Source organism: Erpetoichthys calabaricus, chromosome 3 (assembly GCF_900747795.2).
Source record: "Erpetoichthys calabaricus chromosome 3, fErpCal1.3, whole genome shotgun sequence".
NCBI classification, from domain to species: Eukaryota; Metazoa; Chordata; class Cladistia; order Polypteriformes; family Polypteridae; genus Erpetoichthys; species Erpetoichthys calabaricus.
In genome coordinates this window covers 99,366,772-99,381,427 of record NC_041396.2, presented here as the reverse complement: position 1 = coordinate 99,381,427, position 14,656 = coordinate 99,366,772, and the positions used below count along the sequence as shown (strand labels likewise).

Genomic DNA, 14,656 nt, shown 5'->3' with positions numbered 1-14,656 from the left:
GTTTCCGCCTCTCTTGTAGGGCTCGCGGTGACTTGGCACCTGCTACTAAATAATCGCGAGCCCAGTTCAAACTGCGTCCCTATTTCATTATATACGGTACCGGTATTACTCACCTGTACCGCCAAATCAAATAATACGGGAGGCTCTCAACCAAACCGCCGTAGGTATTCATCCACCTTTTGTAACGGCACTTCAGCCGCTGCTCCCAGCTCTCCAACAATCTTCTTTATTGTTGTCACAATCTGCAAGAAATTGTGCACGGGCTGAAGCAACTTCTCCAGCTCGCGCATGTCGAAAAAAGTTATTTAATTCAGCCGGAGGTATGCTCAGGAGATCACTAGCCTTACCCTCCGGCTGGGAGCCAATGAGCACGCCCGCTCCTGGCACGTGCTCTGATGGGTTCCACAAAGGAGCCTGGGATTTGGAGTTCTTTTCGGAGGTCTGCAGTGCCGCTTTTGGCTGACTGCGATCCGTCTGTCTCAATTTATCGACGGACAGATCAGTCATTTCCCGGACCTCCTTACCATTTTGTAGGGAGATCAGTGCTTCGCTCGTCTCCCTTTTCCCTTTCAGAAAAACCGTCTTCGTGTGGGTGAAGTCGAAAGTAGTGGGACGCGTACCTCCTCCTTTCCCCAATCCTTCGGGGTGGGTCACGTGTCCCTCGCCGGCACCCAATATGCGGAAGTCCTCTGAATTGTTCGTCTGCCCGAACAAGAGCGCAACACTGTCCTTGGGATTCTCTTCTGCATCCCGCAGAGCCTTTGGATGATCTTCTCCGAGGTATGTGCACGGTACAAAATGAGTTATTTTAAATATATTATCGATTATATCCCCGACCTCGTTGAAGTCCTCTTTGTCCGGAGGCTTCTCCCGATCAGTGTAGCCGCCCTGTTGCTCATCCCGAGTGTCGGCCATGACAAACATGGAACTTCCGCTGGCGCTGTTACTCTGCCGTGCCTTCTTCTTCCCCATGACGGTTTAAAAAAAAAAAAAGAGTTTGTGGCGATGTTTCTGCGTGCCTTGACGCTGCCTTCTTAGGGTTCTCTGTCCACAGTAAATTTGTAAATACAGGTCCTCTGCCAAACCAATGGCCAGAGAATCCTGCCGGGACTACGCCAACTGTGACAGTTTACGGGTCCCCGTGACCCCTTGAACCCTCAGTCCATGTGATTATCCAGCACTTTCGGGTCATGTAAAAACTTTTCTTTTTTCTTCAGCCCGGAAGTATATCATTTCTTCCGTTCCTGTGACTTGGAAATACTTCCGGGCTATACGGAAAATATAGATCCCTGGGCCTCCCTGCAGCGACTCCTGGCAGCCCCCATGGTATCCAGCAGGGCTGTGCATTAAAACTCCACTGTCCATGAGGCCCTGCTGGAATTCGGGGCACCTCCATGTTGCAGGGAGGGCTCCATCTGGCGGCCTGGGGGTATTGGCCGGGATGAACGGCCAGCCATATCCCACTATATATATATATATATATATATATATATATATATATATATATATATATATATATATATATTATATATATATATATATATCCATAGGTCTGAATCACAATCTGATTATGTGGATGGTCAGGTAATGCCTTTGGTTGGTTGGCCAGTCAGCAAACATACACCACTCTCTTTCAGTTGCAAGAAGCAGATCATAGGCATGTTACAGAGTATCTGTCAAATAATACAAAGAGTACATGGCACATGTTTTCCCCTAATTGGAGCTAATCCAGTGTACATACCTTTGCTCCCCTTTGTGAGGATCGAACAGGGTGTAGATTGGAGTATTATATCCATAAGTCTGAATCACAATAGGTATATACCCAAATAATCAGATTGTGATTCAAACCTATAGATATAATACTCTGATCTACACCCTATCAAGTAAGTGAACCAGCTGCCTACCAACCCACTTATCCTTTAAAGCTTCGGACCTGAAGTAAATTATCGCACAAGCTTCATTTTAACATTGACAGGTCAATTAGTTCTCTTTATCTGGCGGCAAGCCAAATACTATGAAATTTCAAGAAGATCATTGCTCGTCTTCCTGAACTATGTGCTTGGAATACCAAACAAGTTTCCAAACCAGTTCAACTGTTTTATGTGTGCGTTTAACCTGTGGTATTCCTTGCTCAGATGCTATTGTGATGTTACGTTTGCAGACTTCTGAATTGTCATCACAAGGGTGCGTCTGTCTTCTCAAACCCAAACTTCAAACCCCAAATGCAAATTTCATATCAAAAGGACACTTTTATTTGTGTCCAACACTTTAACAAGCTTCCATATACTTTTTTCTTCCAAGCACAACTCAATGTTCTTCCTTTTTTATCCTCCTCCTCCTCTATAGCTGACTTTGCTCCTAAAACTCTCTTGACTCAAACTCACATGGTTGAAACAGGGAGGCTCCTTTTAAAGTTAGACCCCCTAGAGTACTTCTAGTACTTCAAAAGCATATCTCAGAAGGCCTTTTGGTTCAAATGGAACTCCAAGATCACAGAAGAGCTTCCTTCCAATAGATCCTTCCATTTGCTCTGAAGAACTCCAGCAGGGCAGATTGTTAGAAGTAGGGGCCACATGGGAGCACAGTCAGGGATATGCTGCCACCCAGTCCACTGGAGGAACACACAGAATGTGTTTGTATATGCATATCTCAATTCTTCCACTCTTCATAGTGCTGTGCATTATTTAGGGTTCATTCTTTTTCTATCTTCTGACTTCACATCCAACCGCATCATCTCTGCCCTCCCCTTGGCCTCCTGAACTCCACCTTAGTGCACTTCTTCATCAAGTCATCCTCTTCCTTTAACTTCACAAACTTAAACCTCCTTGGTCTGTATCTTGCTAGCATAACACCTGTCACCTCCAAATTAAGTCTTTCTATTAAATCAGCATTTGTATTCTTCTCAGTCCATGAAACTCCATATATCCATCTGATCATATTCTTAGCCTGTTCTTTCTGGTTTTGCTTTGTTTTCCACTTTCATCAGCCATGTGACACCAGTACAAAACAAAATACTCCTTACACATCTTTTATTAACGTTACCCTTCAATGTCAGAGAGACTCCCTTAGAGGTCAGAATAGGGGACTGTATTGAATGCACAAGGCAACAACAGTTTAAAGTAAAATGGAATCATCAGTGGATCTTAGTACAGTAGTAATATAACAAGTCATGGTCATGAACTGGAGGACAGGAATCAAATAAACAATAGCCAGAAAATCTTTACTTGAGAAACATAGTGAGAGAGTCATTAACAAGAATATTTCACATAGCCTAAACCAAAAAGTAAGACATAAATCCATGTTGGAGACCAGAAAAGAATTGTTAACAGTAGTAATTCCAGTGTTTTATGTTATGAATTATCTACAAACTTGGTCAGGCAGGAAGTGTACAAATACAAACTTTCTGCATCAATGTAATGTTTTAGAGGCCAAGGAAAAGACTATAATAATATAAACGAAAGTCCAGATCATATCAAGGACATCACCAGGAATTTATTCCATACAACTCTGATCCTGACTATCCTGCTGTACCTGTCATTCCACCTGCACTCATTCTGTCACCAAAGTAGCAGAACGTACTTACTTTCTCCAAAACAACTCCATTGCTGATATCTAAATTTACTTCATCAGCATTCTCTTAGGTTTTCATCTCTGCCACACCAGTCTCTACTGAATTTTTGACCTTCATTCCTTTTTAGTCAGCTCAATAGACTCTCCCTTCAATATTACAGTAAAGCTTCCTTTTTTCACATGACAGCATCCCTTACTGTGTTCCAGAATTACCACCAAGACAGTCATTAACAATCTTTTGTCCATCGAAAGTTCCAGATTCTTTCACTAACTAGTGAACGTTAACCAGGTTCACTTTGATTTCTGTTCCTGATCTGAGGCACATACGAAGCTCATTGAAAGGTGAGAGCTGCACACAACCTGAACAGAAGTACCTGACAGACAATTTTTGGACACATTTAATATCCATTTGGGTCTACTGAGTATACTTCAGCCAACACCAAACTACACAGCAGTGATCAAGGTCATAATTGATGACTCAGGTGCCGCCGCGAGTGGCAGCTATTCCAGTAGCTCCGTTTATGACTTTATTTTTGTACCTTTTTCTCTATTTCACTATTAACTTTTTTTTTTAACTGTTAACTCCTACCACTTCCTTTTATGTGGACTCGTTCCCTGGACACTTTTTACTACTTGGACATGGATTTTTACACGCCGAGACTCGTCTATTCAAGTAGTCAACTTCAAGCGCTGAGAACAAATGCCCACGCCGGTGTGGTTCCCTATTTATCTGACAAGGTAAGGAGGCCGTATCGTGACAGCAGAGCTGGTGCTGAGATAAAAGCCAAGCGTTTAGCAAGAAAGTGGTGCTACAAACCTTCGGTGCCTTCTGTGATCCTGGGAAATGTGAACTCACTACCAAAAAAGATTGACGAACTGGCTGCGCTGGTGAAAAATGTCAGGACCTACAGAGAATGCAGTTTATTATGTTTTAGTGAAACGTGGCTAACAACTAACATCCCAGATGCTAACGTGGAGCTACCCGGGTTTAGCACAGTTAGAGCGGACAGAGACGCAAGTACCTGCGGGAAGCACAAAGGAGGAGGACTCAAACTCTATGTCAATACAAAAAGGTGCAACTCTGATCATGTTAACGTTAAAATCTCAACTTGCTGCCGGGACATCGAACTGTTGGCCGCAAGTCTGCGTCCCTATTACTTGCCCAAAGAGTTTGGACACGTCATTGTTCTTATTGTATACATCCCTACTCGGGCAGACGTGGCGATAGCGGGTGACATCATCCATTCTGATGTGGCTAAATTACAAACACAGCACCCCAAGGCACTTGTGCTAATCGCTGGAGACTTCAACCATGTAACGCTGGACAAAACATTACCTGCCTTCTCCCAGTATGTGGATTATAACACCCGGGGAAATAGGACTATTGACTTACTGTATGCAAATTTTAAAGACGCATACAGCGCCACCCCGCTGCCTGCGCTTGGGAAAGCAGATCATAACCTGGTTTTGCTTCGGCCTCACTACAAACCAAGAGTGAGGGAGCTACATACAACCACACGGTCATTCAGGAAGTGGTCCCCTGAGGCAGAGCAGGCTCTGAGAGACTGCTTTGGAACTACGGACTGGGATATCCTTCAGGGATCTTATAGTGAGAACATTGAGGAGGTTATTGACTGCACTACTGACTACATCAACTTCTGTATGGACATTGTAGTTCCAGTAAGAACAGTACACTGCTATTCTAACAACAAGCCATGGATTACAAGTGACATCAAGGGCCTTTTGAACCAAAAGAAAAGGGCTTTTAAAGGCGGTGATCAGCATGAGCTCAAGCGCGTGCAGAAGGAACTCCGAGACCAGCTCAGGGCGGCAAAGGAGCAATACAGGAGAAAGCTGAAGCAGAAGTTGCAGAATAACAGCATGAAGGAAGTGTAGGATGGGGTAAAGATCATCACTGGCTGCAGCTCGAAGCGGGGTGTCACCATCAAGAGAGATGTGGAGAGAGCAAACCAGATGAACAACTTTTTTAACAGGTTTGACCACCCCAACCCACTCTCACCTCAAGAGTACTGCACCCTCCACCCATCTCTCTGCTGATACCAGCATAGGAGAGAGTTTATCCCAACCCACAATTACAGCAGCACAAGCAGAGAGCTGAGGAGACTTTGTGCCAGCAAAGCAGCAGGTCCAGATGAAGTATGGGCACGACTGCTGAAGGCCTGTGCGTTGGAGCTGGGGAGTCCTCTACAGCGCATCTTCAACCTGAGCCTGGAACAGGGGAGAGTCCCGAGGCTTTGGAAAACATCTTGCATCACCCCAGTCCCAAAGATATCACATCCTAGTGAGCTGAATGACTTCCGGCCTGTCGCTCTGACATCGCATGTGATGAAAACCATGCAGCGGCTGCTACTTCACCACCTGAGGCCACAGGTCCGTCACGCCTTTGACCCTCTGCAGTTTGAATATCAGGAGAAGGTGGGAGCGGAGGATGCCATCATCTACAGGCTACACTGATCCCTCTCCCACTTGGACAGAGGCAGTGGTGCTGTAAGAATTATGTTTCTGGACTTCTCTAGCACCTTCAGCACCATCCAACCTCTGCTCCTTAGGGACAAGCTGACAGAGATGGGAGTAGATTCATACCTGGTGGCATGGATCATGGACTATCTTAAAGACAGACCTCAGTATGTGCATCTCGGGAACTGCAGGTCTGACATTGTGATCAGCAACACAGGAGTGCTGCAGGGGATTGTACTTTCTCTGGTCCTGTTCAGCCTATATACATCGGACTTCCAATACAGACGGTTGTGGCGAGTGCCCTCTTCTACGTGGTGGTGTGCTGGGGAGGCAGCATAAAGAAAAGGGACGCCTCACGCCTGGACAAACTGGTGAGGAAGGCAGGCTCTATTGTAGGCACGGAGCTAGACAGTTTGACATCTGTGGCAGAGCGACGGGCACTGAGCAGGCTCCTTGCCAATCATGGAGAATACACTGCATCCACTAAACAGTATCATCTCCAGACAGAGGAGCAGCTTCAGCGACAGACGGCTGTCACTTTCCTGCTCCACTGACAGACTGAGGAGATCATTCCTCCCCCACATGCGGCTCTTCAGTTCCACCTGGGGGGGTAAACGTTAACATTATTCAAAGATATTGTCTGTCTGTTTTACCTGCATTGTTATCACTCTTTAATTTAATATTTTCTTTATCAGTATGCTGCTGTTGAAGTATGTGAATTTCCCCTTGGGATTAAGAGAAAAGCCAAGCAAAATGACACCTTTTATTGGCTAACTAGAAAGATTACAATATGCAAGCTTTCGAGGCAACTCTTGCCTGAAGAAGGGGCCTGAGTTGCCTCGAAAGCTTGCATATTGTAATCTTTCTAGTTAGCCAATAAAAGGTGTCATTTTGCTTGGCTTTTCTCTACATTCATAATGGCTAACACGGTACAACACCCTAGTACCCTTGGGATTAATAAAGTATCTATCTATCTATCTATCTATCTATCTATCTATCTATCTATCTATCTATCTATCTATCTATCTATCTATCTATCTATCTATCTGATCAGATGACAGCTCTTTCCTTTACAGTCCACAACTTAGAGTCTCATGTCAGATGGCAAGGCTACAGAAGATTACTGAACATTTCTCACAAGGTGCTCTGGTGACAGCTACACTTATGTAAAAGCTGTGTTTGAAAATCTATAATAATAATAATAATACATTTTATTTATATTGCGCCTTTCCCATGCTCAAGGCACTTCACAGAGTTTAAGAAAGAATGGCAGGGTATACAGTATATAGCATTGTACTAAACCAGATAAATAAATAAAAAAGAGTAAGATAGTAAATTCAGAGAAAAAAAAAGCCTAAAAGACAACATAATTGATGGTCTAGCACACACACACACATGAGCATTACATGAGCAACTTGACATTGAGGTAAACTGAAAGAAGGGTAATAAAGTCAAGTAGAGCTAAAAGCCTTCCTGAACAGATGAGTTTTGAGTTGTTTTTTAAAAGAATTCATGGAGTCAGCTGATCTAATTCATTTCTTTAGGTCATTCCAGAGTCTGGGCGCTATACAGCTGAAGGCCCTGTCACCCATGGAGTGTAGATTAGTGTGGGGCACAATAAGATTACCAGAATCAGAGGAACTTAGTGGGCGGACAGGCACATAGTGATGGAGAAGGTCACTGATGTAGTTTGGTGCAAGGTCGTTTAAGGCTTTGTAGGTTATTAGTAGAATTTTATATTCAATTCTGTAAGACACAGGGATCCAGTGAAGGCGAAGCAGGATGGGTGTGAAGTGCTCGCTGCTGCTGGTCTGTGTAGGGACTCTTGCAGCTGAGTTTTGAATAAGCTGGAGCTGTGATATAAAATTAGTAGGGGCACCTGCCAGCAGCGAGTTACAATAATCGATGCGGGATGTGATAAAAGCATGGAGAAGTTTCTCATCGTTAGAAAAGGAGAGGAAGGAGCGAACACGTGATATGTTACGGAGGTGAAAGTAAGAATGTTTCTTAATGTGATTTATGTGGATGGAATAAAAAAGGGAGGAATCAAAAATTAACACAGAAACACTGGATTCAAATTATATAGGCCTATCTATCATACTCTGATTACTCAAGTAAGAATTAAAGTCCACCAAAAGAAACTGTGTCCATTCTTGTTATCCTTTTTAAAACACATCCAATTTCTTTAGGTTGGCTGAATTAATCAGGTGCATACGCATAAATAAACACAAAATATTTATTTTCTGTAGCTTGAATTGATCATCTCAAGCATTGGTACAAACGCCATATTCACTGCTGCCAGCTATAGTGTACATGAACAATCCTTACAATCACACAGAAACTCTCTTGCCTGGTTACTACAAAATATGGAAGAGAATGTCACCACTGTCAATCAATTTCAGACTTAGCTGGTACTTTTCAGCCTCCAGCACAAGCTCAGTCTCCTTCCCAACCGCTAAGTAACTCTTCATGTCTGAGGAACCAAAGATACAATTTCTTTTGCCGAAGGTTAGTCTATTTGGATTAATCTTATAAACACCCATCATAACGTCATAAGAAAAAACAAATGTCACAGGATTTAAGTAGGCATTGTATCAAGCAAAAAATGCCACATTGTAGCCTTGTGTATGAATACATTGCATAAGTCATAGTATTACTTCAGCAAAAATAAAAATAATTGTTACCTGTAGACCTTCTATGGCAAGACGCAGCATGCTTGGTGTTAGTTTAGAGGCTTGCTTAAAAGTAAAATTGCTCCAGTCAATGATCAATACAAATCCATTCACTTGCAGCTCAGGGTCTTCAATCATTGCCTCCAGAGATAAAAGGATTGCCCGCAATATATCTACAAAAGTATACCTATGTGGATTTGAAATACAGAGAGAAAAAAAATAAGATTGTCATGGCAGTGTCATAAATATTAAAAGATTACAGTTGTAAATTTCATGCTTTAAAATCACAGGCTTTTATGATCTTTGAAAGCCATATACAATGTCCCTGAAAATCTTTGATAAGCTCTATTGGGCAAATTACCAGTGGATGGAATCAGTGTGACTCTTTGTAAAATTGTATCAACTACATGAGAAAAGGGAAATAAATTAGTAATCACAGGGCTGGTGGCATTTATGGTCTAAGTAAATAGGAGTGAATTATTTTTTTCTGACTGCTAACTGACAATAGAGCATAATAATCAATGTGAGGTACACTGCTTATAGACTGTAGATAAATGCAGCTTTTTTGCTTTGATTCTGTCATATTTAATTATTGTAAAGTGTGACAGTTTTTCATAGTGATCTAGGACAGAAATGAAACAACAGTTCACCTCTAGAACCAATCGACAGAGGTAGCCATGTTTTTTGTATCAGACCTTATATTACTTGTATCATTTATTTGCCCTGAACCTTTACACAAGATTTGTTTTTTTTTTAAATTCAGAATACAGATGGGTTAAAAGACTTGTTTCACAGTCACATCATCAGTCAAAAATGGTAAAGGAACAATCAAATGGTAGTTTAAGGTTCACAGCTCTTGCAACTAGACCACAATGCATCTACACTTTATTACAACATAAAAAACAGCTTTTGTTCACACTCCCAGATTCTGGCTACTTAAGGTATTGTTACATCCTGATGTCCAGAAAAGGTTCTTTAGGTACTAAGCATTTTGTAAATCAGACAGCTGATACTATGTATTAAAATGGATCTCAAACGTGTCACATTTACTTTATGTCAGTACTCAGAATGATAGTCATGTGGTCAGCACTTAAGTATTCCCTGGTGGATGTAGTACTGCACTGCATTTTTCATACAGTATTTATGCAAGTTAGGTGAATTGGTGACACTAAATTGGCTGTGGTGTGTTTGTGTGTGTGCAGTTGTCTTGCACGCTATGGATGTTCTGTTAGGCCCAGCTCCCCGGTGGCCATGCTTAGGATTAAGTGGGCTTATAAAATGGTATGGTATAGCTTATTTCCAGATTCTGCATTATACTGTTACATCAATTACAATTATAACAATGATTTAGACATAAAAATTAAAATTGACATTCAAATTTTATTTGAAGTGTGCGTGCAAATGCAAATGAAAAATGACACCGGGGCCCCACTCTGGAGCCAGGCCTGGAGGTGGGGCTCGATGGCGATCGCCTGGTGGCCGGGCCTGCACCCATGGGGCTCGGCCGGGCACAGCCCGAAGAGGCAACGTGGGTCCCCCTTCCCATGGGCTCACCACCTATGGGAGGGGCCAAGGAGGTCGGGTGCAGTGTGAGTTGGGTGGTGGCCGAAGGCGGGGACCTTGGCGGTCCGATCCTTGGCTACAGAAGCTGGCTCTTGGGACGTGGAATATCACCTCTCTGAAGGGGAAGGAGCCTGAGTTAGTGCGCGAAGTTGAGAGGTTCCGGCTAGATATAGTCGGACTCACCTCGACGCACAGCTTGTACTCTGGAACCAATCTCCTTGAGAGGGGCTGGACTCTGTACCACTCTGGAGTTGCCCCCGGTGAGAGGCGCCGAGCGGGTGTGGGTATACTTATTGCCCCCCGACTTGGAGCCTGTACATTGGGGTTTACCCCGGTGGACGAGAGGGTAGCCTCCCTTCGCCTTCGGGTGGGGGGACGGGTCCTAACTGTTGTTTGTGCGTATGCACTAAACAGCAGTTCGGAGTACCCACCCTTTTTGGAGTCCCTGGAGGGGGTGCTAGAGGGCATACCTTCTGGGGACTCCCTTGTTCTGCTGGGAGACTTCAATGCTCACGTGGGCAATGACAGTGAGACCTGGAAGGGCGTGATTGGGAGGAATGGCCTCCCCAATCTGAACCCGAGCGGTGTTTTGTTATTGGACTTCTGTGCTCGTCACGGATTGTCCATAACGAACACCATGTTCAAGCATAGGGGTGTTCATATGTGCACTTGGCACCAGGACACCCTAGGCCTCAGTTCGATGATCGACTTTGTGGTCGTGTCGTCGGACTTGCGGCCACATGTCTTGGACACTCGGGTGAAGAGAGGGGCGGAGCTGTCAACTGATCACCACCTGGTGGTGAGTTGGCTTCGATGGTGGGGGAGGATGCCAGTCAGGCGTGGTAGGCCCAAACGTGTTGTGAGGGTCTGCTGGGAATGTCTGGCAGTGCCCCCTGTCAGAAGTAGCTTCAACTCCCACCTCCGGCAGAACTTCGACCACATCCCAAGGGAGGTGGGGGACACTGAGTCCGAATGGGCCATGTTCCATGCCTCTATTGTTGAGGCAGCTGACCGGAGCTGTGGCCGTAAGGTGGTCGGTGCCTGTCGTGGCGGCAGTCCCCGAACCCGTTGGTGGACACCGGCGGTGAAGGATGCCGTCAAGCTGAAGAAGGAGTCCTACGGGACCCTTTTGTCCTGTGGGACCCTGGAGGCAGCTGATAGGTACTGGCAGGCCAAGCAGAATGCGGCTTTGGTGGTTGCTGAGGCAAAAACTCGGGCGTGGGAGGAGTTTGGGGAGGCCATGGAGAACGACTTTCGGACGGCTTCGAGGAGATTCTGGTCCACCATCCGGCGTCTCAGGAAGGGGAAGCAGTGCAGTGTCAACACTGTATATGGTGGGGATGGTGCACTGCTGACCTCGACTCGGGATGTTGTGGGTCGGTGGGGGGAGTACTTCGAAGCCCTCCTCAATCCCATTAACATTCCTTCCAATGAGGAAGCAGAGCCTGGGGACTCAGAGGTGGGCTCCCCCATCTCTGGGACTGAGGTCACCGAGGTGGTCAAAAAACTCCTTGGTGGCAGGGCCCCGGGGGTGGATGAGATACGCCCGGAGTTCTTCAAGACTCTGGATGTTGTAGGACTGTCTTGGTTGACACTACTCTGCAACATCGCATGGACATCAGGGACAGTGCCTCTGGATTGGCAGACTGGGGTGGTGGTCCCCCTCTTTAAGAAGGGGGATCGGAGGGTGTGTTCCAACTACAGAGGGATCACACTCCTCAGCCTCCCTGGAAAAGTCTATTCAGGGGTCCTAGAGAGGAGGGTCCGTCGGATAGTCGAGCCTCGGATTCAGGAGGAACAGTGTGGTTTTCGTCCTGGTCGCGGAACAGTGGACCAGCTCTATACCCTAAGCAGGGTCCTGGAGGGTGCATGGGAGTTTGCCCAACCAGTCTACATGTGTTTTGTGGACTTGGAAAAGGCATTCGACCGTGTCCCTCGGGGAATCCTGTGGGGGGTACTCCGAGAGTATGGGGTACCGGCCCCCCTGATAAGGGCTGTTCGGTCTCTGTATGATCGGTGCCAGAGCTTGGTCCGCATTGCCGGAAGTAAGTCGAACCCGTTTCCAGTGAGAGTTGGACTCCGCCAGGGCTGCCCTTTGTCACCGATTCTGTTCATAACTTTTATGGACAGAATTTCTAGGCGCAGCCAGGGCGTTGAGGGGGTCCGGTTTGGTGGGCTCAGGATTAGGTCACTGCTTTTTGCAGATGATGTTGTCCTGTTTGCTTCATCAGGCCGTGATCTTCTGCTCTCTCTGGATCGGTTCACAGCTGAGTGTGAAGCGGCTGGGATGAGAATCAGCACCTCCAAATCCGAGACCATGGTCCTCAGCCGGAAAAGGGTGGAGCGCCCTCTCAGGGTTGGTAGCGAGATCCTGCCCCAAGTGGAGGAGTTCAAGTATCTCGGGGTCTTGTTCATGAGTGAGGGAAGAATGGAGCGTGAGATCGACAGGCGGATCGGTGCGGCATCCGCAGTAATGCGGGCACTGCATCGGTCTGTCGTGGTGAAAAAGGAGCTGAGCCGCAAGGCGAAGCTCTCAATTTACCAGTCGATCTATGTTCCTACCCTCACCTATGGTCATGAGCTATGGGTAGTGACCGAAAGAACGAGATCGCGAATACAAGCGGCTGAAATGAGTTTCCTCCGCAGGGTGTCTGGGCTTTCCCTTAAAGATAGGGTGAGAAGCTCAGTCATCCGGGAGGGGCTCAGAGTAGAGCCGCTGCTCCTCCGCATCGAGAGGAGTCAGATGAGGTGGCTCGGGCATCTGATCAGGATGCCTCCTGGACGCCTCCCTGGTGAGGTGTTCCGGGCACATCTAACCGGGAGGAGGCCCCGGGGAAGACCCAGGACACGCTGGAGGGACTATGTCTCTCGGCTGGCCTGGGAACGCCTTGGGATTCCCCCGGAAGAGCTAGAAGAAGTGGCCGGGGAGAGGGAAGTCTGGGCATCTCTGCTCAAGCTGCTGCCCCCGCGACCCGACCTCGGATAAGCGGGAGACAATGGATGGATGGATGGACAATTCATCGATGCATCAATACATCAATTACGTTTCATTGCATTTTATGACAAATATAAAAGCTAATTATTACTTTCATTTAATAATTCATTTTCCAGACCCACTGATTCTCACACCCGGAATGCAACAGTAGTCTACAACAGAACACTCCAGGCAGCGACTCTTGAATATCTGAAGAATGTTTTGAGAAGGTGAGAGGAAGTTGGAGTTTCTGAAGGAAACCAACAACCATACAGGAGGATTCAAATGTTGTGATGTAAAGAGTCTGCTACAGCATTAAGAAACCTGTCTTTTCACAAAAAGACAATATTTCAGGATTTACTTGGAAGTTACCAATATTGCTTATATAGTCATTATGTTAGTCTGATTTTTAATTAATTATTGCTATGCTTAATACATTTTGTAAAATTTTGTAACTTGGAAGTTTGTTTTCACTGTGCGTCTTTTCATTGTGAGTTTGGACTTGTTTTTTTATTTTCTTGTTTTAACTTGGAATTAGCGTGATTGCATTTTTTTTATCTAATAGGCACCTCCATTTTATGAGTCTGTTTCTATGCTGTGTTTCTGGTTTCTAGGGGGTATGGTTTCAGAAGTCACATCAGGTGCCATCATCAGCTTGATGATATATGAACAGGTACTGTGTGGGTCTTTAATCATCCAGGATCGTGGATGCTTTAAAAAAATGCTTTGCAGCTTCTATAATTTTAGCCTCCTGGCTACAATTTTTTTGCCTAAGAATTTTTTACTTTGATTTTAGTTTTTTGCTTGGCTTTTAATGCAAGATTGTTTGTGCTTTTGGTTTCAGCTCCCCAGTTTGTTTCTGACTGTGTTTTATCTTCTACCCTGTCTTTATCAAGTTGTGAATTTTCACTTTGTGGCAATACAGTTATATGACAATTAATTGTTGTGTATTGATTTGACTATTTTCTCCACCATGAACTTTGTACATATATAGTATAGTAGCAAGTTAGGTCAATGGTCAAATTTAAATTGGCTGGGCACGTCCACAAACCTTCTCCATGTTTTTCTTTCCACTTTGTACACAGCATTCTTGGCATAGGCTCCAGTCCCCAAAAATGGTGATTTCAGTTAAGCAAGTTTAAGAGTGTACATACTGTATATCATCTGTACATACTGTATGATCATTTTGGTGTGCTTACGGGGAATAAAATAAAGGAAAAATAGAATGAGGTTCTGGGTCATGCCAGAGGTAGGACATATTTGTGTGTTTCTCCCCATGGTTTTAAAGTTGCTGTTTCTGCCCGGTAAGAGCTCCCCAGAATCCACTTCAGCCTGGACTTTATGGGAGAATACCCCATGTATCTTACATAATTTGTGTAATTGTTCCTGATTCCTTAAT

General features: G+C 45.1%; 1 protein-coding gene across 1 annotated transcript in view; it reads right to left on the bottom strand.

Annotated features, from left to right (window-relative positions):
* Positions 1-14,656, bottom strand: part of clvs2 (clavesin 2) — a 153,942-nt gene that overhangs the window by 112,696 nt on the left and 26,590 nt on the right. Inside the window, exon 2 of the mRNA XM_028797238.2 lies at positions 8,733-8,907. Within this exon, the coding sequence (XP_028653071.1) occupies positions 8,733-8,907 (175 nt within the window). The remainder of the gene's footprint in view (positions 1-8,732; positions 8,908-14,656) is intronic.